The sequence below is a fragment of the Dermochelys coriacea genome, chromosome 5 (assembly GCF_009764565.3).
Source record: "Dermochelys coriacea isolate rDerCor1 chromosome 5, rDerCor1.pri.v4, whole genome shotgun sequence".
Classification (NCBI taxonomy): Eukaryota; Metazoa; Chordata; order Testudines; family Dermochelyidae; genus Dermochelys; species Dermochelys coriacea.
Window position 1 is genome coordinate 26,673,481 of NC_050072.1, and position 27,374 is coordinate 26,700,854.

The window sequence follows — 27,374 nt, forward strand, 5'->3', positions numbered from 1 at the left end:
AATGGTCTGCAATAACAATTCTTATTTTTCCAAATTAGTGCTGTTAAAAAGAGATTACTTTTCTATCAGCATTTTGTGCTAACAAAAATTATAAAGTACCCCCCTTTTTTTTTTAAATAAAGAAAATCATTTTGTTCTTTGTAACTGACAGGCTTGTAGATGCATCATTTTATTATTTTATTTTATTCTCTAGGAGGTGTTTTAAGTTCAAAAGCAAAGCGTGCCAAATGTTCCACACACAAGCAGAGAGTCATAGTGATGCTGTATAACAAAGTATGTGACATTGTTAGCAGTTTGGCAGAATTGCTAGAGATACAGCTCCTTACTGACACAACTATTCTTCAGGCAAGTTTCATCAAAAGAATTTCCATTTAAGAATGTTTTTTTTTTTTTTCCAAAGTGATTCTGAAGTTTGACTACCTTGGCAATAACATTAAATGTAAACCAAATAGAATCTAGTTCAATGGCTAAGGTAAATTATCAGAATGACTTCTGTAGTCATAGTATTGTAACTTTATTATTTTAACTGTCTTGCTAGTGAAATTATTTTAACTGTCTTGCTGTCTTGCTATTAAAATGTTCAATGTTTAATATTTTAATAACACTATTAAAAAAGTAGTCTAGCTAAACAGAGAAAGATACATTTAATATTTGGACTGCAAGTCTTTAGTATTATAAAATTAAGATTAAAAATGTAACATCATTTTACGAATAGCAAACAAGATGTACCTGTGAAGCAGTGAATGTATTTAATTATACTCTGTTATGTCAAAGAGCTTACATATCACTTTAGTGGAAAGAATATGTATTTACTGTTTTTTCCTCCTTTTGGTAGGTATCCTCAATGGGAATAACACCTTTTTTTGTAGAAAATGTCAGTGAGCTCCAGTTATGCGCCATCAAATTAGTGACTGCAGTGAGTACTTTTCTAATCTATGAACAAGCTTAAGGATTTAGTGATATTGCTGTTGAAAAATAAAACATACACATGGAAAGAGATATTAGTTCATCCATTTCATCTCCCCACCAGTGCACATTTTTTCCATTCTAGTTAAGAATTTGAATTTTGAACTCATTTTATTCTGCACATTGTATATTTTGACATCACAATGGAGGAACATAATTTAATTTACTTGATCGTCTTTGGTTTGTAGATTAGTTTATGGTAAGAAATCAAATGAGACATTCCCACTAAAACCAAATAATTAAAAGAAAACTTCAGATATACAATATTATAACTAAAAAGATTGTAAACAATTTTGCCCTCCCCAAGTATTGTATTTAAATAATTTTTATACTTAGCGTTTTTAAGAGAATTATCCCAAATAAGTAGAACCTCCTGAACTATGTTTACACCAAACTCGTTTGTTTCTCTCTTTTTTATTTTGTCCTTGAATTTACAACATAAAAATCTCTGACATCCTCATCTCACTATTGTATATTGATATTTTAATGTAATCAGAAGTAACTGAATATACAGATGTAGATCTGTTGAGTAAAAAGATACCATGTTTGTAGTGATATTTCAGAATAGAACTGGACTTAAAACTATAGCTCTAGCTGGATTGTGACTCTTACCTCATTCCAAACGCACAAAGTTCAAGCAAGGTCAACTCAGCAGAAAAAATCATGCAACCAATTTTATTTGCATAGCTGTTTTGTTTTTTTCACTTTTTAAGTTTAAATTAAATCACTTGAATGTTTGTATGAACTTGGAGAACTCATTTCTTTTCAGACCTTGGTGTCTGTTATTTCCCTCTCTCCAGCATAATGATGATAGGGCTTGTCTACATGGGGAAGCTATTGTGAAATAAGATAGGGTGTGACCTTAAAGCACAATAGTTTTTCACAATAACTCTCCATGTGAACTCTGCTATTCTGCACTACATCCCCTTTTGCGATTTATCTTAATCCACTGGATTACCTATTCCGCTGTATGTCCCGATGTGAACAAGTCCTTAGTTATCTTCACCAACCATGCATGCAGATTACTTCTGTAGGTTGTAAAGTCTGTATTTAGACTGAACAATATCAATAATATTTTCCATTAAAAATAAATGTATTTTAATAAAATAGGCTTATAAAATACATACTGAAAATAAAGTTAATACTCTAACAAAGTAGCAAAAGAAAAGAAAGTTTAAGATGGCTACCACTTTGCTTTTGAGTTACCTTAAATTTTACATAAATAGAACAGCAATCTTGGAAAACTAGGATTTTTTTTTTCCAGATTTCTGGTTAAGGATCTGATTCTTCTTGTAAAAGAGTATCCACAGTAAATGTGTGTCATGAGATAAAAATACACATTCAATCTCTATATTTTTCACCATTTCTTTGACAGCCATGGTCATAAACATGTTTGGACACTGATTAATTCTAAGTCGTATAGATTAGAATAATTAGACTATACTGCAAAATTAATTTTTGTGCTAGTTTCAAACCACAGTTTGACTTCCTAAGAGCTGTGATTTCTATCATATAGGAGCTCTTTGGGCCTTCTGAACAATCACGCATGCTCATATAATATGATCACAGAATAAAAATCAAAGCTCTATCTCTGCCTTTTTCTTAAGTGGTGCACTTTTTAGTTTTTAATAAAAATATTTTTAAAACCCTCACTGTCTCCTGTCCTGTTCTCAAAGGAACCTTAGAAATATGATTTTCCTTAATGTATTTTCCAAGTTTATTTGATTTTTTTTCATCACCGTAGTTTCTGGAGCTGTACATTGGTATAAAATATAGAGCTAGGAATAGCAATTATCCTGATAAAAAGTATATGTGAAATGGTTTTCTTTGGAAAATGTGGGTGGAGGGGAATCCATGTTGCAAAGGGATTCACAGAAAAATAAAATTTTAAGGACCATTATATTATGAAAACAGAAAAACCCTCTCAGAAAGCTTGCAGTTTAAGAAGCAAGTTTGTTTCATTCTATATCTTCAACTTTTGGAGAGGCAATATGTTCAATGTTTTTAAAATCAAAGCCTGTCTAAACAAAATAATAGCTCAACTGAACTGCCTGCCCCCATGTATTGAAAAAACAGTATGTTACTCAGATACCTGTCTATCACTTAAAAATATAAAAAACAAGTTGTGAATATTTTAACGAATACAAATATGGAAAGCTGTTGGTTTTGAAAAAAATAGTAATAAGCTATTTTGGTTTTCTGTAAAACTTAATCATTATTTTTATACATATATGTTTGTATCCTGTAACTGATAACAGGTGTTCTCGAGGTATGAAAAACATAGACAGTTAATTCTGGAGGAAATTTTCACTTCACTTGCAAGACTACCAACCAGCAAAAGAAGTTTGAGAAACTTCAGGTAATGTCTGATACAGATGGCTAACTTCTACAGAACATAATTTTCAGTATATAAATGTAGGGGTTTAGATTTTACATGGTTTATTAATGATTGTTATAAAAACCTACAAGTCCATAAGATGCATTAATTTCTTAATGAGATCAAGCGAATAATTCTATAAATATGATTTATCTGTTCCTTAAAGAGCTTTACAGTGGGAATAAAAGTGGAATAGTTATAGGACAAGCAGTCTGGGTCCATAGTAATTATCTGCATTTCCTCTACTTGTGTTACACGTGTCTGTGCTTGGTTTTTGACTGTTTATGTGACTTTCAAAGGGACAATAACAAATAGACAAACAAATTTGTAATTATGTACCTAGCTAGAAATATAAGTGAGACTAACTGAAGGTATTCAAATAGAAGTTTCAAGCAGGAAATTTTTCAGAAGCTGGATATATGGAGGCATGTAATCTCCCCACTGGTAAAACCTGCAAGGAAGGAGTTCTGGAAGAAAATCTGTGAAGATAACCTCACAGAGTTCCCACCACGTTTTCTTCTTGGGAGCCCATCCCTCAAAATGATTACCTTTCCATGGAAAAGAATATGGAACCCATCCCTCAAAAATGGTAGATGTTTGGGAGGCCAGGTCCCCTGCACAGCAGCTCTGTTTCTGCGCCAGCTTTGGCCCAAGGTAGCACCACTCTCTTGGGTCTCTGTAGCAGCAATGTTCCAATCTGCATGGAGACACCCCCAGACTGCAGTGAGAGTGAGGTTCAGCATTAAGGCTAATACAGCCCCACCTAGGCTCTGTGTCCTATTTAGAAAATCTTCACAGGGCTAGAGAGTTAGTGATAAGCATCAGCCCAGTCACTCCTCATTCTGGTCCACCCAATTTCTGCCCCTTTCCCAACAAGTGGGCTGCTCAGGTCCATGGAATGATGTCAAAGAAGTAGTTGAGTCCCCCTTGCATGCTTGATGGAGGAGATGTATGCGTTGAAGGTTCCCTCAAGTGCAAATCTTGCAAGGGACAATCCAGATCATGGGTTACTATTGTCTCTTAATTAAGGCTATGATTTAGTCATGGGTATTTTTGGTAAAACTCACGGACAGGTCATGGGCAATAAATAAAAATTCACGGTCCATGATCTGTCGATGACTTCTACCAAAAATACCCCTGACTAAATCTCTACTTCTGGGGGGGCCCTGCTCCAGTGCTCCGGGTTGGCTGGGCCCTGGGACCGCTCTGTGGACAGTCTCCAGCTGTCCCAGGACTGCTTCTTGGGTGGTCCCCAGGGCACCCCTTGGGACCGCTGCTAGGCGGTCCTCAGGGCACCCCCTGGGGCTGCCTGAGCAGTGGCTGGTGCAGCTGGCCCCTGGGCAGCCCCCTGGACCACTGCTTAGATGCTCCCTGGGGCCACCCCCAGGACCGTTGCTTGGGCAGTCTGTGGGACTGGCCACAGTGGCCATTGCTCGGGTGGCCCTGAAATCAGCCACACCAGCCACAGCGGAAGTCACAGGTCGTGGAAAGTCATGGAATCCATGACTTCCGCAACCTCCGTGAAAGAATCGTAGCCTTACTCTTAATTAATATAGTGGTAGTCAAGCCTGCTCTGTAATAGTGCCATAACTCAAGTAGTACAAAAGTTGCAAGGAATTAGTTATTTGTTCAATACTGCGATGTTTTCTGCTATTTAAAAAATTAGTGTAGCATTATATGCGAGTAAGTACACGAATTAAGTGACTTAGTGTTTAGGTGTTTGATGCAGAAAATATTTCTGTAGAATTGCTATTAATAGGGAGTACTTGTGGCACCTTAGAGACTAACAAATTTATTTGAGCATAAGCTTTCATGAGCTACAGCTCACTTCATCAGATGTATTCGATGAAGTGAGCTGTAGCTCATGAAAGCTTATGCTCAGATAAATTCGTTAGTCTCTAAGGTGCCACAAATACTCCTTTTCTTTTTATTAATAGGGGAAGTTTCTTCTATTTGCATTATATGATGGTTGTTATTGACAAAGGTTCAACATGGTTTAATAAAATTTAACCTTATGCTAGTGTGATTGTAGAACTCCATCTTGGACTAGAAAGAGTTAAAGGCCCCGTTAGTCAAATTCACTTCATCTGTGTGGTAATTAGCTAGTTACTTGTCAGCTAGAGAGGGCAGGACTAAAGAAGGATCAGGAGATGTCTTAAGAGAGACCTAGGCTTATAAATAGGCTGAAGGATTTCAGACAGGCAGGCTCCTGTGAAAGATCCAAGTGCCAAAGACTGCTGAAGGCTAGAGCCTTTAGGAAGATGCTAAAGTGGGGCAGTGCTTTAACAGAGCCAAGGAAAGGCAATGGAATTCAGGAAGTGGTTGAACACAGAGCTCAGAAGATAGGTTGATTCATTGGTGACTTTGGATTGCATGTGGACTTTTGTTACCTCAGAAGGAGTCTGAACTAGCCACTTATCAGCCAGAGGGCTGAGTGGCGCACAAAGGCAAACAGCCTACAGGGAGTACTAGAGTGGAAGAAACCCTGGAGTGTTGTGTCCTGGAGCTAAGGGGTGCACTGCAGGTGAGTTCATCCCATAACAGCCAGAAACATCATAAAAGCCTCCTCATGAAATCATTACACAAAGCTTTAAAAGGCATAATTATCTTGCATTTAATAAAATCCTTATACAAAAACTAAAGAAATCCTTATCTAATGATAATATTTCATGTCACCATTTAAACTCCTAGTCTCAAAGTAGGAGCACAAGGCATCCCTCGCCCTGTTGTCCTGATTATTTGCTGCGGTTTGGATAGGCAGCCTCTCCGACTGTTTATAACATTCCAAAAGTTTCTGTGCCTCTTTATTGTACTCATCAGTGAGGCTCTTTTCCTTTCTCTCACAGATGTGCAAAAGAAAGCAGTTATAATAACACAAGGCAGATATTGCTCAGCAGCTTCCAGCCTTGTTATAGAGCACCTCCGTCTCCCACTCAGCCTTTCAAATGCACATTCCACTGTCATTCAGGATATAATTAGAGATCCTTTCTATTATCCAAGTGTCCAGTAAGCGTATGTCTCCACTGCAGCTGGGAGGTGTGATTCCCAGCATGGATAGAGAGACTTGCACTTGCTCTGTTCAAGTTAGCTCACTAAAAATAGCAGTGTGGATATTATGATATGGGTAGCAGCTCGGCCTAGTCACTTGAACTCAGACCTGGGGGACTGGGTGGGCTTGGACTTGGGAAGCTAGCTTGAGCCACCACTGGGGCCTCAATGTCCATAATGCTATTTGCTATTTTTAGTGTGCTAGCTCAAACAGAGCTGGCACAAGTCTGTCTACCTGCATTGGGAATCACACTTCTGTAAGGCTTCATAAGCCAGGGAAGCATGGGGTAAACTGGGTTTTGAAAGTTTCTAAAAATCCTAGCATTCCTGACCTTTCCAGGCCACCCTACATTGATATTGGTGAACCTTCCACAGTGACCAGACAGGCCATGGAGCATCATAGAGAAATAGCCCTTTCTATTGATGAACTCTGAGTCCTGGAGTGGGGGTGGGCAAAGAATAGGTATGTGAGGTCCCATCAGTAGCCCCAGTACAAATTAAGAACCCCAGCCCTGCAAATCTATCAATAAATTGTGCATTGCCAAGCTTTATAGCAGATCATGCTTCCATGACAACAGTCCTGATGGTTGATCTCTCAGCACCGAACTGGTTAGCCACTGACCGATTGCCACTCCTTACTGCTAACGTCCAATGGCAATGGTCAAATATTTTTCCATGCTGAAGAGACACGTCGTAGGGGTGTGCTGCTGTTGGAGCCTCTGGGGTGAGCTCTGAACAGATCTCTAAGAAAGTAGCCTTGGTCATCCAGAAATTCTGCTGGTCATCCTAGGTTTGGAGTACTATCCTTTCCCACCAGTTAGTGCTAGTTTCCCTGGCCCAGAAATAGTACTCCACCAAGGGAAGCTGCTCCAAGAAAAGTTAATCCTCTAGTAGCTGCTCAGTTTCATCTTTTTCTTCTATCCAAATTGGTGTGGCAGCTGACTTCCAAAGCCATCTGGCTGCATGATCACAAATGCAAGTGCATTAGCCTCTTCATATTTTTGACTCAAGATCACCATTCACAGCAGTATTCCCCACATGACAGTAATTTGAGAATTTCACTAAATTGCAAAAGACAGATGAATCCTGGGAATTTGCTAGTTTCACTCCCAAGTCTCAGAATTGCAGTGACTCTTGATAGGTATCCCACAAAATAACATGACAATAATGCCAGAATGCACAGAGCCCAGAAGCAAGACAATGCACCATGGGCTATCTGCCCAAAATGCTGTGTGCTTATTTTGAAAAAACTCAGTGCCCTGTGGACACTGATTCAAAATTAAGTAGGTTAAAGCTGGTTGCATTGGCACACAATTTTGTATGAGTTATTCCGCAAAAGATTATATGCAAAAACATGTTCTGCAAAAACTACCCCATGTAGACAACCCTAAATCTTAGAGAGGTTTAAATTACCCTTGTGTGGCTGTGCCAATTCAGCTGTATGTTATAAAGAGCTTTCTCCTTCACCCAATATGTCTAATTGCTCCTGAAGTCGTAATCCTGTGTTTGACCTCTGTCATAGGAAATACTAATGTCACATATTCAGCATTATAATTTAAATGCTGTATCATATAAAAAGAGTGAAGAGTAGAGGGAATAATTGATTAAACAATAAGCATTATCTGGTAATTTTCCTTGCTACTTCAATTGAGTCTAAGTTTTAAATAAGATACAACAGTTTTACTTTTTCCTGATGGTGAAAATTCCTCTTTAACGGAATGTTGGTATATAATTTTTATATTCTAATGTTTCTCCCACTCTGATAAACTTTAAAATGTTTATCCCTATAATGTGAAATGGTTGGCTTAGTATTCTTACAATAGTACTCCTTATATACTAGTATATATCAAGTGTTTTAAGAGAATTAAAAGAAAGACACCATAAAACAAAAATTATTATTCTCCTTCGAGCGGTTACTCATGTCGATTCCATGTGCATGTGCCATGTGCACAGTCATCGGAAGGCTTGCCCCCTAGCGGTACCCGTCTGGTTGGCTGTGGAGCCCCCTGGAGTCATGCCTTCATGGTGGTGTAAATAGGTTCCTGCTGACCCGCCGCCTCTTCAGTTCCTTCTTGCCACCAGTGATGGTCATTGGAGCGGCTCTTTTCTTGCTACAGCAAGCAATCCCCCAGTGGACTTTTTCCAGTTGTATCTGTAAATAGTTTAAAACTTAGTATTAGTTCAAACAGTTCTTAGTTAGTAAGATAAGTTTCAGTTGTGGGTTTCTCACACTACGTTTCCCCTCCTGGGGACCGGGGCATGCCTTGGTCTCAAGGGTTTAAGCTGTTCGGGTCCTCTCTGGAGCCTACGCCAAAGGGAGACTCACATGACTCCTGTTTAAAGTGTTTGGGGGAAGCCCATCAGACTGAGAAGTGCAAAATCTGTAGAAATTTCCACCCAAGGACTAAGAAGGAGAGGGACTTTAGGCTAAAATTACTCCTCATGAAGTCAGCGCCTATGGACTCTTGCTCTGAGTTTGCTGCGGTCCTCGAGGAAGGCAAGGTCGTTGCAAGGATCTCCTTAAAGGCCTCCTTAGATTCGGCAGACTTGGCAACCCATACTATGGCAACAGCCATAACCATGAGAAGGACCTCATGGCTTCAGGTGTCAGGACTCCCGCACGAGGTCCAGCAGACCATTCAGGAGTTGCCATTACATAGGCCTCTTTTTGGAGCAGACACTAAGCTCTACAGCCTAAAGGACTCAATGGCAACTCTGAAGTCCCTGGGGCTTCATATGCCAGCCCCCTGAAGAAAGCATTTTAAGCCTGCTCCTCGATTCTACCTAGCTCCTCCTAAAACAGGAAACTGGGCAGGAGTAACAGATGGTTCTCAGTCCTCCTCTAACCCAGGGCTCAGCCAGGGCTCAGCAAAGCCGCCTCCAAGCCAAACTTTTGAAGGTGCACCCAGGGGCAATGCACCAGTTCAGATCCCGGATTCTGCCCCTCTATCCTGTGAACCCTCTATCCAATTTCTAACATGCCTGGGCACAAATCACCTCAGACCAATGGGTCTTGAGCATGGTAGAATTGGGATATTCTCTCCAATTCTGTTCCCTCCCGCCTTCCCATCCTCCTTCCCCATCCCTCTTCAGGGACCCTTTTCACAAGCAACTGCTCATGGAGGAAGTTCAAACTCTCCTACAACTCTGGGCGATGGAGGAGGTCCCCTTAGAATTCAGGGGCAGGGGATTCTATTCCCGGTATTTCCTAATCCCGAAGGCCAAGAGTGGACTCAGACCTATTCTAGACCTGGAAAACCTCAACAAATTAATAAAGAAAGTAAAGTTCCGCATGGCCTCCCTGGCTTCCGTTATCCTCTCCCTGGATCCAGGGGACTGGTATGTTGCCCTCGATCTGAAGGATGCGTGTTTTCAAGTGTCCATAATCCCGTCCCACAGATGATTCCTCCGCTTTGTGATCAACATCACTCACTATCAGTTTACGGTTCTCCCCTTCAGCCTCTCCGCAGCCCCTTGGGTGTTCACCAATTGCATATCTGTCATAGAAGCCTTCCTGTGGAAATGGCAGGTGCAAGTATTCCTGTACCTCGACAACTGGCCAATCAAAGACTCCTCCAGAGCCCAAGTGGAAGTCTAGGTAAGCCTAGTTGACATTCCACAAGCTCGGCCTTGTACTGAATGTACCAAGTCAACCCTAACCCCGGCTCAGAGAATAGAGTTAATGGGGAGTACACTTAGGCAGACTCAGGCCCTCTGGTCCCAGGCAGAACTTTTGCTGCACATCAACTTCGCGGAGGTAAGAGCGGTCTGTCTTGCTTGCCAGACATTCCAGGCCCATCTGGAGGGCAGATATGTATCAGTACTGACCAACAACATGACAGCGGTATTGCATATAAACAGGTAGGGTAGTGTTCACTCCTCTCCCCTGTGCCAGGAAGCCCTCAAACTGTGGGACTTCTGCATCGCCCATTCGATATGTCTAGAGGCATTGTACCTTCCAGTACAAACTGGCCAATCATCATAGCAGGTCATTTCACAACCACGAGTGGTCCCTCCACCCAGATGTTGTGATCAACATCTTCCTACAATTGGGATTTCCTGAAATAGATTTGTTTGCAACAAAGTAAAACAGGAAGCATCACCAGTTTTTCTCCTTCTTGAATCAGATGTCCTGGCATGTCTGGGCCATGAATTTTTTATCGCATGGTGGGGGAGGGGAAGCTCAGAAAGAAAAAGGTTGAGAATCTCTGGTCTACTATATACTTTCTGCCCTTCCTGCTTCTACACAAGGTCCTGCTGAAGGTCAGAAGGGAGGGAGCATCGATGATCTTAATAGCACCAGCGTGGCCTCGCCAGCACTGGTTTGCCATGTTTCTAGGCCTGTTGGTGGACATGCCAATTACCATGCGCCTGGTTCCCGGACTTGATCACCCAGAACCACAGCAGTGTCCAGCATGCCAATCTTCAGTCTCTCCATCTCATGGCATGGAAGCTCCGTGGTTAAGCGCCTCCGAGCTCGCATGCTCACAGCGTTAGAGAGGTCCTCCTTAGCAGCAGGAAGCCATCCACTAGGGCCGTCTATCTGGCCAAGTAGAAAAGATTCTCCATTTGGGCATTAAAAAAAAAACACATTCCACCCTTGCTATCATCAGTTTCTTTTCTCCTGGACTATTTGCTGCATCTAAAACAGCAATGTCTCTTCGTATCATCAATAAAAGTGCACCTGGCAGCTATCTCAGCTTTCCACCCAGGTTCGGCTGGTTGTTCAGTTTTTGTGAACCCCATGGTGGGCCGCTTCCTCAAAGGATTAGATAGGCTGTAACCTTAAGTAAACCAGCCAGTTACCCCGTGGGATCTCAACTTTGTGCTCTCTAGACTGATGGGACCTCCTTTCGAGCAGTTAGCAACATGCTCCCTCCTCTACCTTTCTTAGAAAGTATCATTGTTGGTAGCTATACTTTCCACCAGGAGGGTATCGGACTTAAGGCCTTAACTTCGGAGCACCCATACACGGTGTGTTATAAAGGCAAGGTGCAGTTGCGACCGCACCCAGCTTTTCTTCCAAAGGTAGTTTCTCAATTCCACACAAACCAGGACATTTTTCTTCCTGTGTTCTTTCCTAAGCCACATGCTAGCAACAAGGAACGAATGCTCCACTCCCTGGATGTCAGACGAGCATTAGCTTTCTACATTGAAAGAACAAATCCATTTCGAAAATCAGCACAACTATTCATTGCAATTGCGGAGTGTATGAAGGGACTTCCAGTCTCATCCCAAAGGATCTCTTCTTGGATCATGTCTTGTATCCAGGCATGCTATGACTTGGCAAAGATACCTGTCCCAGTGCTGATGGCACACTCCACAAGGGTGCAAGCAACCTCAGCAGCATTCCTGGCACGAGTTCCTATCCAAGACATCTGCAGGGCAGCCATGTGGTCGTTGATCCACATCTTTTCATTTCACTATGCCATTACACAGCAGTCCAAAGACGATGCAGCTTTTGGCAGAGCAGTGCTACAATCAGCTATTCCGTGAGCTCTGAACCCACTTCTAGGTAAGGCTTGGGAGTCACCTACCTGGAATCGACATGAGCAAGCACTCGAAGAAGAAAAAACAGTTACCTACCTCTCATAACTGTTGTTTTTCAAGATGTGTTGCTCATGTCCTTTCCAAGACCCACCTGCCTCCCCTCTGCCAGAGTATCCATCAAGAAGGAACTGAAGAGGTGGCGGGTTGGCAGGGACCTATGTACACCCCCTGGGGGCTCCACAGTCGACCACTCGGGGAAAATCCTTCCGACAACTGTGCACACAGTATGCGCACACCTATTTGGAATGAACACGAGCAACACATCTTGAAGAACAATAGTTACGAGAGGTAGAAAACCTTTTTTTATCATGCCAAAATGACTTGTATACCTTCATGATCTAATAATGTCATAGATCTGAGAATAGTTTGGCCGTTGCTTTGGAGTCAGCATAATGAGTACAAAACATTTTGAGTACAAACACATAATAGATGCTTAATGCGCTATTGGAAGCAGCTCACATACTACTGAGATGAGGGTTGTACAATAATCTGTATAGGATAGAATGAATTTTTTATGGATCTCACATGAATGGTGCTTATTGTATTTTCTTTTTTTCCTTTACAAGGGGAATAGTTGGTAAAGCTGTAGGTACTCATTTAGAACCCAGTGAACTTTGCTTATCAAGTTTTAATAATTTAGGTAGTTAGGAGTTAGTTAAAAGTCCTTTGTATTGTCCCTCTTAACTGTAATGATACTCTGTTTGTTTTCTCCAACAGGTTAAACAGTAGTGATACCGATGGAGAGCCTATGTATATTCAGATGGTAACTGCACTAGTTCTACAGCTTATTCAATGTGTTGTGCACCTGCCATCAGTGGAGAAGGATTCTAATTCAGAAGAGGAGTCAAACAAAAAAGTAAGACCCTTTAAAGAGATATGAAACTGTTTCATACTAGAGTGTGCATATGTACTTGTTCTGTGACACTGGTCCAGTCCATGGAGCAGTGTTCATGTGTGTGTTCTGCATAATAACATGATGTACTGAAAATGATGGTTTAGAAGGTCATGTTTTCATATATTGTACATTCAACAAATGAATTTTGCTATTATTTTTAGGTGGATCAAGATGTCCTTATTACTAACTCTTATGAAACAGCCATGAGAACAGCACAAAACTTCCTTTCCATTTTCCTTAAGAAGTAAGTGTTATCACACACTTTAATTGTGTTTTGATGTGTCATTCATAATTACAATTTTAACTGTTATAGACTGAAATTTGGCACTCCTTAAAGTTATGAAATTTTAATCAAAAGACATTTTTGTGGAGAAAGTTGGAGTTTGAATTGGACATGGTATTTTTAAATGTAGGACATTGTAAAAAGATTTTTCATTTTATGAATACTTTTTTGTGAAGTTCTCTCTTAAAAAGAAAACTCACATTTGTTTTATTCATTAAGCCCCTCTGAGAACTATTGCACGGAGCTATGAATTTTGAACTTCTTAGAGGTTCAACTAGTCATGATAGTCACTAAGGTTTCCTCACAAATCTTGTACAAAGTCTGCAACCTGCAATTGCAAAACTGGAAGCATCTGAAGTTCAAGCTTATAAATTTTGCAGAAAATCTGGAAAAATTAGTTACTTTCATATGACAGATAGCTCCAGTTAAAGAAGCTTGCAAGTACTTTAAAATTCCATGACAGTTAGCTCTTTGCGCAGAACTTTTTATGCAACAGAAATTCTGCAGGGAGCTGTTTACACATGTGAGAATCTACACGCAATAGCTTATACCACATAATACAAAGCGGAAAATTTCAGCTTTCACCAAGAGTGTTGCAATAATATGAAAGAGAAACATGATTGACGGATTAAGTATTTAAGGTATACTGTACTGCCATAACAACGAATTCGAATTATTTTCAAAGAAATTAACACTAATTTTTTTATTAAACTATATACCTCTGAAACACTACCAAATCATTGCATGCCAGGCTCTGATCTGATCTTTCTCCGATGCAACTGCTGTTTATGGACCAGAGATACCAAGACTTCATATCACCCTTTATATTAAGGCCAGAGACTGAGTTGAGAGAGAATGCCTTCTAAATGCACTATTCCAGTATAAACTAGGGAACCTAATTTATTCTCTGTATGCAGACTTGAAACCCTATTATATCTAATGTATTCACCCTGCAGATACAAGCAAGATCTTCAGGCTTATCTCATCCATTCAACATACATTCACTTTAGATGACAGAATATTAAATTCACCAAAGACTGAGGCCTTTTTTCTTACCCTTGGAAGAGAGATGAGAGCCAGCACACATGTAGAATTTGAGTCAAAATCTGAAAAGTCTGTAAAATCGTTATAATACATATTATACGTTAATATCCCATAAAATACTAAGGAAACTGTGTCTCCAGTAGTTGAAACCAGTGCTAGATAAAGAAATAAGAGGCTGGACCAGGGAATGAATCCCAGATCCCTTCCATTGTAATGTGGAGTATTGAAAGGGCTACCGTCATTTGTCCTACTTTTTAATATGAAATTTTAGCTACATTTACTCTCTATTCTTTACAGGATGTGTTACTAGCTAGATTAGGATGATTCTTTCTGTTGACATTTCAGGCCTATATAGTTTTAGAAATACACGTGTTTTTGTACTTCGGAACAAATAACAAAAAAAAGTTGACCCTTTTTAGTAGATGATTATTATATAACATTTTCATTGTTTTCCTTTAAACAGATGTGGTAGTAAACAGGGAGAAGAGGATTATAGGCCACTGTTTGAGAACTTTGTTCAAGATCTTCTTTCCACGGTCAACAAGCCAGAATGGCCTGCTGCTGAGCTGTTACTTAGCTTATTAGGAAGGTTGTTGGTAAGAGACCACAGTATTTCCAATTTATCATAGTGATATAAAGTGCTGCACATTCTTATTAAATTTAGCCATCTTCTCAAAAAGCTGTCCCAAGGTAAAGATCTGGTGATATTAGGGTGACCAGATCTAATGCCACATGAATTTTCTGGCTTTGTCAGGATAAGAGTGTCAATGATGGACAGATACTGATCATCCAGCCAGACAGCAGAAGGACCTTGCTGGAGATTGATATGGGCGCTGCTCAGTCTACAAGCCAACTATGTCCCTTTGGGATTTGTCATGATGATGATGATTCCTTTTCATCATCATGAAAACTTGTTTATTTTGACATAATCTTTTATTAATATTTAAATGTATGTTTGTAATATACAATGTTCATGCTTCATTTAAGAACTTTCTGCTGATGTATATCAGTATATTCTATAATATGCTGAATAGTATACAGATAGTGAAGTTTAGTTTGGAAAATTATTGTATTTTATAGATAATTTGAAAAAAAGTGACACCATGGACTATATTGCTCAGTGGAGGTCACTTGTATTGTTCTACGGGGGATATTTTTCACATTAAAATTCCGGTCCATAGCACCCAGTAGCTGCATAGACTCATATTGGGTAAAATCCACCAACATCTGCAGATATTCATAGATGATACTTTCTCTAGGCTGCTCATATTGCACAAAAATATTATTCAGTAGTTTAGTCGTCTTGCATGTATAGCACATTAACACAGAGAATACTATGATTCAAATAAATTAAACATTTTAGCTGGTATAGAATGTCTGTCTGAAATTCTTAAGTCACTGTGGTAAGTAGTACTGGCAGACATTTGTTATGAGACTAAAGCAGTAATTTGGGCCTGTTTCTGGGCAATCGCATAAATAATTTATAATCATGCCCTTGATTAAGCCAACTAGATAGTAGCTTGCAGTTCACTGGTGTACATATGGCAGGTAGATTAAATAAGTATAATATTAACACACACACACACATATCCACTGTACACGATGCATCCTCTCTAGTTAGTTTCATTAGAAGGACCACTTAATAAAAAAAAAATCTCAGGAGTATTTTGCAGAGAGGGACCCAGTGGTGAAGGAAATGAATTTGATATCAATGATAAAATATTATATATGTGGTTATTAGAGAGACAAGGTAGTGAGGTAATATCATTTATTATTATATTCTTAGTAACTTAAGTTCATAACTCTGCTAGATACTTAAAAGCATGGACTCTGGAGACACGGATTCTGTGGCTTATTACAACAATTTGTAATACACCTCACTGCTTGCTAATCCTCAATTGCCCACTTCATTTTAAGTTGTCTGCCACAACATGTGTTAACCCCTTATGCTTAACAATCTGTCCCAACTTGTATTTAGCTCAGACATACTGATTTTCTTTCCCAAAGAAGAGCCCTGTGAAGCTTTTATCTTCCATCAACAGAAGTTGGTCCAATAAAATATATTACTTCACCTACCTTGTGTCTCTCTTATCCTGGGACTTACCCATCTACAACAACGCTTCAAATAAATATGTGGCCATTGTAAATGATATAATTTATTCAGTTTATTAGTTGATGAATTTCTGAATAAGATCTAATAGTATATTGTGAAAAGCACTGCAGGTACAGAAATGAGTAGATAACATTTTATCCTGCTTTTGTTAGGTTCATCAGTTCAGTAACAAGTCTACAGAGATGGCTTTGAGAGTGGCATCACTTGATTATCTTGGAACTGTAGCTGCAAGATTGAGGAAAGATGCGGTCACTAGCAAAATGGATCAAGGATCCATAGCTCGAATCTTAAAACAGGTATATATAAGATCCATATGATTTGGTGCCTAGATAACACAGATGGAGGCATTAAAAATGTCTGAAGTGCTATTCTGCTCTGAAAAATCATTATGTAAAAGTGTCATTTGGGGAGTCCATCTTTATTATCTCTTTAAGACTTCATCAAATGTACTCAGATTATAAATAAAAATGTGTTTTCTAACTACCAGCCCTATAAACTCATCCTGGATTTTGAGAAACAACACTGGATTCTTTCAGCCTCACACATGATTTTCAATAATATGGATTCTGCAGGTCATATTTTGGCCTCAGTTACTCTTGTGCCAACCCCTTATCTTCACTGGGTTAAAACTACTGAACAATTCCATTCCACTGTGTGGTGATGATGCACATGAAGGAATAGAATCCAGTTCATTGCTCTCTCTAAGGGGAGTAAAAATCATTTTAATTATTAAAGTCAGCAGGTGTCTCTGAAGTCACAAAAGGAGCAGATCTGTTTGTTTAGTTAGAGCTACTTTCATATGCATTTGAGAAAACTAAAGTAGTATAGCTATAGGTTCAATTTCCAACTGATGAATCTGGCATCAGTCAACATTTCTTTGTGCCATCAGGACTGGTTTGGAGCTCTGTTTAGAGGACATGTACTCCCAAGGTTCTATCAGTTCTACTCATCAGAATTGCCTCCATTTCTGTGAGGGAGGCAACAGTTTTCAGTACAAGGTGTTCCTTTTTTGGCTCTCCACTATGCCATGAGTGTTCCACAATACCTGGTTTTAAGTTGTCTATTTAAAATGCCTATGGATTTATGTCTGTTTTTTCCTGGTCACTGGCTGGGTCAGGCATGGTCAGAACTGGAGTTCAGTGGTCATTTCAAATTTATTTGATCCCAGTTTCACTCCCAATCTTAAGGATTAGTAGTCTGAAATTAGCTGTAACTCCACCAGAAAATGACTTTCATAAGAACCACTTCAAATTATTCTTTGGCAGCTGTATTTTTACCAGAGGAGAAACTTATGGAGATTCAGAATATTTATCAACTAAATGACCAAAGTCTGTTCAGTCTTTTTTGGGACTTATGGGTTTCATGACTGTCAGCTTATGTCACACCCTGTGCAAAACATCAAATAATACTTTTACATCACTGGTTCAACACAAATTATTCTTCCAGGAAGGATGAATTTGTTAACTTGTCTCAATACCGGCAAAGATTCTAAGAGTGCTGCACTGGGTAGTACAGAAGAATGTTCTAAAAGGGGTCTCTTTCAGTTCCCCAATCTCCATAGGAAGTGGTAGAGGTAGATATCTGCGCTTTGGCACAGTGCTCCTCTCTTTTCTCTTAGTGCACCTCTGCCTGATCATTGGAATTCATGGGAAATGAAACTGCACTGGGCAATATGTTGGGCTCTAAAAGCATTTCTTCAAGAAAGCATAGTATGGACAATACCACAGCTGTGTACTAATGTAAACAAGGGTCATCTTACTTAAGACATTTATGCCAAGTGATAATTCTCTGGAAATGTTGTATTTCTCCAGAATCACTACACTGCTCTTTATCTTACAGGAAAAAAGAATGATATGCTGGTATATTGCAGGCATCAAGAGCAACATGGGTGGTTCAGTCTCTTCTCACAAGATGGAGACCTCTTTGCTACAAGAAACGGTGTGAAGTGACCACTTTCCTGCTCAAGAGCAGATTCGGGTTCTCTGCTAGATTCTCTGTTGTTGAACTGGGGCAAAACTGTATATTTTTTCCTTCCTGCCTCTGCTTCCAGACCTTATCAAGGAAATTTCTTAGGGACTAGATTGTGTGGGTAACTCTAGCAGCTCTTATTTGGACTCAACATCCTTGTTTCTCAGATCTCGTGGGCTTGTAATTGGAGCTACTTTTCTTCCTACTCCTGGTGTTTGGGCTTTTATCTTGGCTTCATCACTGGGTTCTGAATCCAGATCCAATCTTTTCACATGGCAGATAGGATTGTTGCACCCTAGTAAACTACACTGAGTGCTTAAGAAGGAAAATATCTTACAGCCAGGAAACTTAAATTAAAAAAATGTTCTTGGAAATGGAAACTACTTTTTTAAGGAATATTGAATAAGGCTTTGTCACCGACATCTGTATCAGTTCCACAATTTTTTTGTGTATGTATGTATTTGAAAAGGTCTAGACAGCAAGGTCCATCAGGCATCTATTTTGGCATAACCTTTGTAGCATTTTGAGGTTCATCAGGCGTTGGTCATTCTAAGAACAAAAAATTATTTGAAAGGATCTCATTAAGTGTATACCTTGAGACTTAAATTGAGTACGTACTCAGTTCTTCGAGTAATGTCCCTATGAGTATTCCACTTCAGAATGTGTGTACACCTGTCCACTCTTGATAAGAGATTTTCATTAGCAGTGTCTGGGGTCTTGGCCTCAGTCGTAGATGTCCTAATGCTGTGGTGTGAGTGTGTATGTGGAGGAGAAGGGGAAGCAAACTCTCTACTGCCCCAGTTCTTTCTCAGCTGTCTGCGACTTGAGATGTAGCATTGCAGTGTCTGCTATAGCTAACAACGCAGCTTGCAGTTCGTATATTCTGGCAGTTTACTTTTTATCTTTTTTTCTTAGTAATTCTTTTCTTGTTATATCTTTTCCATTTTTTCATTAATTTAGCATAGTTTTGAACATGGGGGGGAGTATTCCTCCTTCCCCTCTTACATTTGCCTGATCTGGACCTTTGGTTTTTTCTCTTGGGTCTTGACCTGGGTTCTTGTCTAATGGGTTATCCCCAAGACCCGTGGCTTCCTACCCTGCCAGAACTGCCACGGGTCTTTTCCCCCACAGCAGTGGACATTTAAGCTGTGACCACTGCCTAAGAGATAGTCTCATCACCTCCAATTGTAAGGTCTGCTCAGGATTTAAAGACAGATCTAAAAAATTGAGGCAAGACAGACTAAATCTTCTGTTGATGGAGCCTTCTGTTGGATGCGTGGGTCCAACTCACCCCCCTGCTCATTGGATTTGGTTGCTCAGCGAGCTCGATGGTAAGTAAAGATCCTGAGGACCCTTTAAAATAATCCAGACCCTCAAAAAATGGGATAAGAGAAGGTGAAAGTCACCCTCTCAGTATGGTTCTCAAGAGACATCACGTCCTTACACAGGTACCACTGAGGCCCCTACTCCCTCTGATACCGAAGTATCCTCTGGTCCTGCTCCACAGATGGATCTTACAGAGGAGCCAGAGCCAGCTATGGACAAATAAATACCACCTTCCCATAAATCTTTCTCCTCTCCAGATGAGGATGTTTTGCATCCTCCCACCACCTTATCCCATCTTATCACAGTTTTTCTCTCTTGGCCTCTGTCTCAATGTGGAAAAGTCTACACACACATCCACACGATGTATAGACTCCATCAGGGTAACTCTGGATTCCACCACCACAAGAACATACTTGTTCCTGGACAAATTCACCATTAGGTGCAGTCTTGTTTCGCTAATACAGCAGAGCCCACAAATCACAGCAAGGGCTTTCCTTCAGCTCCTGGGCCACATGGCAAATCGTACGTTTTTGACACCCTTAGTAAGATTATACTCCCAGGTTCAAGCTTGGCTGAGAACCGCTTATACCCCCAAGCACAATCTGTCCAAGCGGGTGTCCATACCTCATAGAGTCCAAATTGATAGAAAGATCCATAAAAATGTGTGGGTGTGAGTGAGTGCCATTTTCACAGGCTCCTCCCACAAGGATCATCATCATAGACACCTCCCTACTAGACTGGGGTGCACTGTTTTAGGACTTCACAGCTCAGCGCAAATGGATCCCACAAGAGGCGAACCTCCATATCAACATATTCGAATTCAGAGAGGTTTGTTACTATTGCTAGGACTTACTTCCCCCACATCACAGGCAACCCAATCAGAATAATGCTGGACAACACAGTATCTGTTTATTATATCAATTGGCAAAGAGGAGCAGGACCCAACCCTTACGTGCCAAGTCAGTAAAACTATGTAACTGGTATGTATCATACCACATACAGATCTCAGCGGTTTATCTTCCAGGACTACAGAATGGGTGGGAACTGACCAATGCAGGTTCCAAAGGATATGTCTGTCTTGGGGTCATCCAGAAATGGATCTCTTTATGACACCATCCAATGCAAAGTGCAGATGATTCTGTTTGAGGGGAAGGCACTGCCACAACTCAATGGGAGATGCCCATGTCATTCCTTAGCAATAAGCCATGTACCTGATAAATTGCAGGCTAAAATCTGGCTTTATGTAATGCTTCTAATCCATAGATCTTGAAGCACTTTACAAACGATTTATGTAATATTATCTCCATTTTGCAAATGGCATACTTATCCTGATCATTTGTACATTTGCTCCTGGAGTTCATTCCTATTTTTACAAAGCACAGCTCTCTTGATTTAGCATTAGAATTTGATGCTCGTTTTGGGCAAGTAGTTCTGCAATCTGTTCAGCTGTCCTCTTGGATAGTTAGTGCTTTGTTTTTTTCATTCTTTTAAGCACTCAAATTTTATTAGGCATTTCACAGAACAAATAAAAGGACAAGAGTCCTGCCCCAAACAGCTTTCAATCTAAATCTTGTTGACTAATATTAATTAAATTGAAATCTTGCTAATCTTCTAAGAATGTGGATTTACAGAAATAGTTCTAAAAGGTGAAAAAAGGTTTCTTACAGTAATCATTCTTTTATTATAAATGCCTTTGCAGAGTCGCATTCCCACCCAAATCTCCACTCTTCAGAGTATCCTCTCTTAGTTCCTTTAATAATTTCACTGCCAATGTTCAGATCTTTGAAGGAACACTTGTGCAGCCCCAATGAGGTCTGCTTTTTTAGATATATTTGAGCACATGAAATCAATGGTGCTTGTGTAGATGTTACATCCTTGGACAACAGTTACTAACAGATAACCTTGCTTTGTCAAAATTAATGAGACTATTTCTTTCAACTTCTCCCTTCTTTTTCCTGCCTTTTTGCCATAGTGACCTAAGCAACCTGCCATTCCAGTGTCTAACATTTGTAACCCAACAGACAATGGATGTGATATTTCTTGATTTGTCTGTGTCAGACTGTTTTTTGGGATTTAAATCCTTTGGCATTTTTTCCCGGTAACAGGGGCCATAGCAACACCACAGACTGAATATTAACCCAGTAAGATTTTAGGAAGGCAGTTTATTTTCATCTATCACATTCTGCTCTACAGTTGTTTCTGTTAAGTGATAGTGGCCATTGTCTGGCTTGTAGGAAAAGGTGTGTGAAATGATTTTCTGCAGCAACTTCAGACCAATGGTCAGAAGAGAAGGGAGACTATTTAGGTCCATACTGGTACAGAAAAAGCCCTCTTTTACCTGGACCAGGTGGAACAGCCCCTACCCTCTCACCCATGGAAGTAGGTTAAATACCAGGTTTTGTCGTCATCCCCACTGTGGGCATTGTGCTCCTCATTTGTTTCGAGGGCCAGGGGAAGAAGGCTGGGAAGGAATTTTTTCCCTCTCTGCCAGATTGACCAAGGCGAGGTAGGGGTTTCTCGCCTTCCTCACATTGTATTAGAGCTTTGTGGTGGTGGACATGAAACGGAGGTTAGTCTATGATATTGCAACTCATTATGGAAGCATGGGGTGGATGTCCAGTGTAGGTAATCTGTAGGGAAGGGATATGGTGATCAGATAAAATGGTTTGGTGAAGGACTTAAAGGAGATATTCTTGAGAGGAGTGGAAATGGGGAGCAGAGGGAGTTCAGTACTCCTATGATTGGTGTGGCAGGGAGGCAACTCCCCCTTCTTTATAGTCCCCCATAACTTTCGTTTGAGAGATATGGTGGGTGAGGTACCAGCATCAGGTTGGCTGGGGTCTAGGATAGGTAAAGTGTTAGGACAACAGTCTTCACCCCCAGGTATATGTAAGTGATTATGGAATTACCTGCACTGTACACTTTTATCTGCCAGGTACTCTGACATTTAAGAATAGCTGTAGCCTAATTAAACCACATCCAGTGTCTCCTGTCCTTCTTCCAGCATAGCCAGACAATGTCCCTCATGTATAATCTGGTTTGTGTGTTGCAGTTTTAGTGATTAGATAATTTTTGTAAATTAATTAGTAGTTTGGAATTATTGTCAACATAATTAATTGTGTGCTTTTACATTACATTAATTTATATGCATGTGTGTGTAATCATTTTTTAATTATATTTGGAACTGTGAGATATTATATCTTATGAATGTATCTTGCTACATATTACAGGTTTCAGGAGGAGAAGATGAAATCCAGCAGCTGCAAAAGGCATTGCTAGATTATTTGGATGAAAACACAGAGACTGATGCCTCATTACTGGTAAATTTCAATTTTCTGGATGTATTAGGTCTATATAAATGGAACTTCATCATCGGGATGGTTTATTCCCCAAGGCTCTTGGACAGACATATTTGTGCCTTGGTTACACCCTCGTTCTAATCCCAAAACTGTTCATAGCATGCATCGCTCTAAAATAGTTGAAATCTTAGTAGACCCATTCTACTGAATTTCAGACATAATGTTTATAATGGTCCTTGCCTGCCAATGCTTAAATTCTAGTCGGAGCACACTGTTTAGTTGGTATTTGATGCATTCAGACTGACTTTCATAAATGCTATACTTGACATTGTAGACATCCACATATACTATTCATCTACGATAATCCTTTGGTTCTTGTTGGTATTGTTTGTATTAGACTAACATATTTTCCACTCTGCCTTTCAAGTCTCAGACAAAAGTGTTTTGAATAGCACTAAACCCAGGGCTAATACCTGCCTGGACCCAATTTAATTTTTTCACTACTTGAAAAGGAACTATTAATAATCGCTCTCTTTGTTTTTCTGCCAATCTTGTTGCATTTCTCCAGTTTTCTCGGAAATTTTATATAGCTCAGTGGTTCCGTGACACAACTATGGAGACAGAGAAAGCAATGAAATCTCAGAAGGATGAGGATTCATCTGAAGGAACTCACCATGCAAAAGAAGTTGAGACAACAGGACAAATCATGCACAGAGCAGAAGGTCGCAAAAAATTTCTTCGCAGTATCATTAAAACTGCACCCTCTCAGTTCAGTACATTGAAGTAAGTTTCAGTAATTGTGGATTTAGTTTGTTACCTGCTCATTTGACTTATAAGCATTTTTCTTTGTTTTTTAATAAATAACTATCAAGTATTGTGTTAATTTTGTTGCAGGATGAATTCTGATACTGTGGACTATGAAGATGCTTGCTTGATTGTTCGCTACTTGGCCTCTATGAGGCCGTTTGCCCAGAGCTTCGATATTTATTTGACACAGGTAAACTGTGCCAGAAGTCTTAATGCTGTGAAATACAGTTGGTTTCCTGGTTCCAAACACTTATGGGGTAGTGTGCAATGTCTGTTCATTGTTGAGCACAGGTATTTAATAGGTCATGATAACACCACATGTTTTCATGTTATGTATTGATAGCATATGTGCTTATTTTTCTTTTTTCCTGCATGTATATTACACATACCATACTGTACATATATTGTTTTATTTGTGCATATGTAGAGATCCATCAATTAGATGGGCACAATAAAAAGATAACTACAAAATGTTGAAACCTTTTCACAGATTTTCTCTCTCTAAAATGCATGCCTGATTGGGAACATGACCTCATAAAACATGTCTTCATAGATCATTCATATAACTGAATACATTTTAAATTGGACATGCAAACCAGCTCAATCATTTGCCTGCAATGAATGGTGCTGTCATGGTTTGACCAAGTGACCTTAATGTTCCTTCTTTCTGGCTGGGAGAAGAGCACTAACATGTAGACATGGTGATACATTTGAGCTCCAGGTAATGCTTTGGGTCACATTACTTTCTTTGATCCACTTAATAGAGCTATCTCAAAGTTGGGATGCACAAATCCTGTTTGGAGGATAATAAAGCAACATGTGGATAGGAAAAACAGAGCTAAAATAAACGGATGGACCCTATGGATCAACATTTGGGTTATGGCTTAACATAGTGAGGAAGAATCCAGGCTCCAATGTCAGTGCAGGAAAGTCATCACTCACATGTATCCCCTCACTTTCTAAAAGTTTGTTCGATTTTTAGTAGTTGATTTTTCTCATTTTAGTTTGACTTTTGCATGTTATTCCATTGTATTTTTGCTTGCATTGAAAGCTGCTTGCTACTTTCCAAAAGCGATTAAAATGTCACTTCTGTTTTCTTATTAGATTCTGCGTGTGCTTGGTGAAAATGCGATTGCTGTTCGAACAAAAGCCATGAAGTGTTTGTCTGAGGTTGTTGCTGTAGACCCCAGCATTCTCGCCAGGGTAAAAAAAAGGAAACTATCTGTAATGCACATACATTCTTCTATTCACATTTAAAAGATATTCTGTTTTTCCATACTTTGCATTCGTGTTTCCCTTTATGTTTTTTAGTTGGATATGCAACGAGGTGTTCATGGACGGTTAATGGATAACTCTACTAGTGTACGAGAAGCAGCTGTGGAGTTGCTTGGTCGGTTTGTGCTCTGTCGACCTCAGCTTGCTGAGCAGTATTATGACATGCTCATTGAGCGAATACTGGTATGGTCACTTTTGAAATCACTTTAATGTTTGTAAACACATTTTTAACTGGGTTTATATGCTTAATTATATTGAATAGTATCCCAGTTCCTAGAGTAAATTAACTTGTATAGATTTTTTTGGGAATCAAAACTAAAAATTATGCCCACCAGACTAACCTTGTGAATTGAAACAGTTGCTTTTGATGAGGAACTAATGGGTCAGAAGCTAAACCTAGACATTTTTCTGTTCTAATTTTTGGCATTGTAAAAACATTTTCAGATGCCAAAGAGCGATTATTTTGTATATGTGTTTATGATATTCAGATAGATCACATGAACATGTTAAATTAACAGTGAGAAAGCATTAGTATTTTTCATGTCAAGTTATTTATTTTGATTAAAATATGCATGTGGAAGGCTTTAGGAACATGTATATATCAAACACTTGTAAATACATATAGAAATATTCAGTGTGACCCTGTGACATTGTTTAAAGAACTTGTAGCATATTAAATCTAAAAGCCTAAACTTCTCATTCCTGTATTTCCATCTCCGTAGATTAAGCCTGAGAAAGTAGATAAGTTAGGAAGTACATCTAAGATCTATCTTTTCTATGTCGTCAAACCAAGAGTGGTGTAAAAGGTTAAGTTCTAGAGCCAATAATCTGACAGTGAGAGAGCTCTGCTCTCAGAACATTCCAGGGACTGATCTGAACTATAGGGGTAAAACAGGAGAAGAGAGAATCTCTAAGACATATAAGACCCAAATATTAAAGGTGGAGATTGTTGGTATCACTATAATGCCTAGGAGTCCTAGTTATGGACCATGGTCCCATTGTGCCAAGCACTGTATAAACACTGAACAGAAAAAATAATCTTTTCCCCCAAAGACATGCAATCTAAGTGCAAAGAAAGAGACAATAGATGGATACAGATAGACTGATGTGGAAGTACAAGGAAACGAGACAGAATTGGTCAGCATGATAGGCAGTGGTCTTAACACAACAGCAGCCTAACCATTGCAAGTTTTTTGTGTTAAATGCACCTAAACATGAATTAGTTGGAAGCTAGTGCAATCTCTGGAATTCAAGTGCAATATGCTACCTATGAAAAACACCATTATGTTACACTGCAATAGCTGAAGTTTTGAATGATCTTCAGGTATAAGCCAATTTGTGGTAGAGCATATTGCAGAAAATCAATCTCAAGGTCACAAAAAGACAGGTTATACTGACAGTGTCCACAGCTAGACAAAAAATAGTTGCCACCTTCTGAATGAGTGCAGATTTGGAGGGAGGGAAAGTGCTCTGCTCTTTGGGTATTAAGAAGGATGGAAGAATCCACTAAGATCCTCCAAATTGCAAACCCGAGTAACAATAGATGGGAAAACTCCCTCAGTTATAGTCAGATATATTTCTGCCATTTATTTCCAATCAGTAATATCTTTATCTTATCTGAGAGTTTCAGCAAGCTAGAGCACAAGCTGATTTCTCTTCTAAACCCTGGGAAAGTTGCAGTTTTAATCTGATAACATAGAGATTTAGAACTTGGAGTGATCTACATATAGAAGCCCTCACCATCTCACTATCACCACCTTAGATTGCCTCGTGTACATATTGAATATGAGGGTTAACAAAAAAGAGATCCTGCTGTAGCCCACTTGGGACAGAAGAGTACAAACCTGATAATTTAAAATATGAAACTGTCAAATGAGGATTTAGTTATTGGCATCATTTGTTGTTATAATTTAAGGCATTAAACGTGTTACAATGTATCCAAGCAATAATCAAAAATGTAATTTACAGTGAAATAGCCCAGTGGCCTACTAGTTGTACTCTTAAACACATGCCTATCAAAACACATGGTATACCTCATCCAGTGCACTAAATGCCGCAATAACAACTATGTGAGTGAAACCAGATAGCTATTGAATGAACTCTCACAGGAAAATGATAAAATACAAAAACACCCGATTACCTGTGGGTGAACACTTTTCACAAAGTGATCACTCTCTGTCTGACTTGTCAGTCCTCAACCACAAAGGAAACCTGCACAATGCTTTCAAAAGATGAGCTTGGGAGTTTAACTTCATAACTCTGCTAGACATTAAAAATCATGGACTGAACAGACTCACTGGATTTATGGCTTATGATGAAGTGAGCTGTAGCTCACGAAAGCTTATGCTCTAATAAATTTGTTAGTCTCTAAGGTGCCACAAGTACTCCTTTTCTTTTTGCGAATACAGACTAACACGGCTGCT

At 39.5% G+C, this 27,374-nt stretch overlaps 1 protein-coding gene across 9 annotated transcripts in view; it reads left to right on the forward strand.

Moving 5' to 3' along the window:
• The window catches only part of NIPBL (NIPBL cohesin loading factor), a 322,368-nt gene that overhangs the window by 247,842 nt on the left and 47,152 nt on the right, over positions 1 to 27,374 (forward strand). For 7 of the 9 annotated variants that reach the window (XM_043515304.1, XM_043515303.1, XM_038403810.2 and 4 more), the window contains 13 exons: positions 194 to 345; positions 836 to 916; positions 3,225 to 3,325; positions 12,659 to 12,797; positions 12,998 to 13,080; positions 14,627 to 14,759; positions 16,429 to 16,572; positions 18,116 to 18,214; positions 22,801 to 22,890; positions 23,438 to 23,652; positions 23,764 to 23,866; positions 24,781 to 24,879; positions 24,988 to 25,134. In XM_043515304.1, the coding sequence (XP_043371239.1) occupies positions 194 to 345; positions 836 to 916; positions 3,225 to 3,325; positions 12,659 to 12,797; positions 12,998 to 13,080; positions 14,627 to 14,759; positions 16,429 to 16,572; positions 18,116 to 18,214; positions 22,801 to 22,890; positions 23,438 to 23,652; positions 23,764 to 23,866; positions 24,781 to 24,879; positions 24,988 to 25,134 (1,586 nt within the window). The remainder of the gene's footprint in view (positions 1 to 193; positions 346 to 835; positions 917 to 3,224; positions 3,326 to 12,658; positions 12,798 to 12,997; positions 13,081 to 14,626; positions 14,760 to 16,428; positions 16,573 to 18,115; positions 18,215 to 22,800; positions 22,891 to 23,437; positions 23,653 to 23,763; positions 23,867 to 24,780; positions 24,880 to 24,987; positions 25,135 to 27,374) is intronic. The other 2 variants (XM_043515299.1, XM_043515302.1) reach the window with 1 other exon arrangement.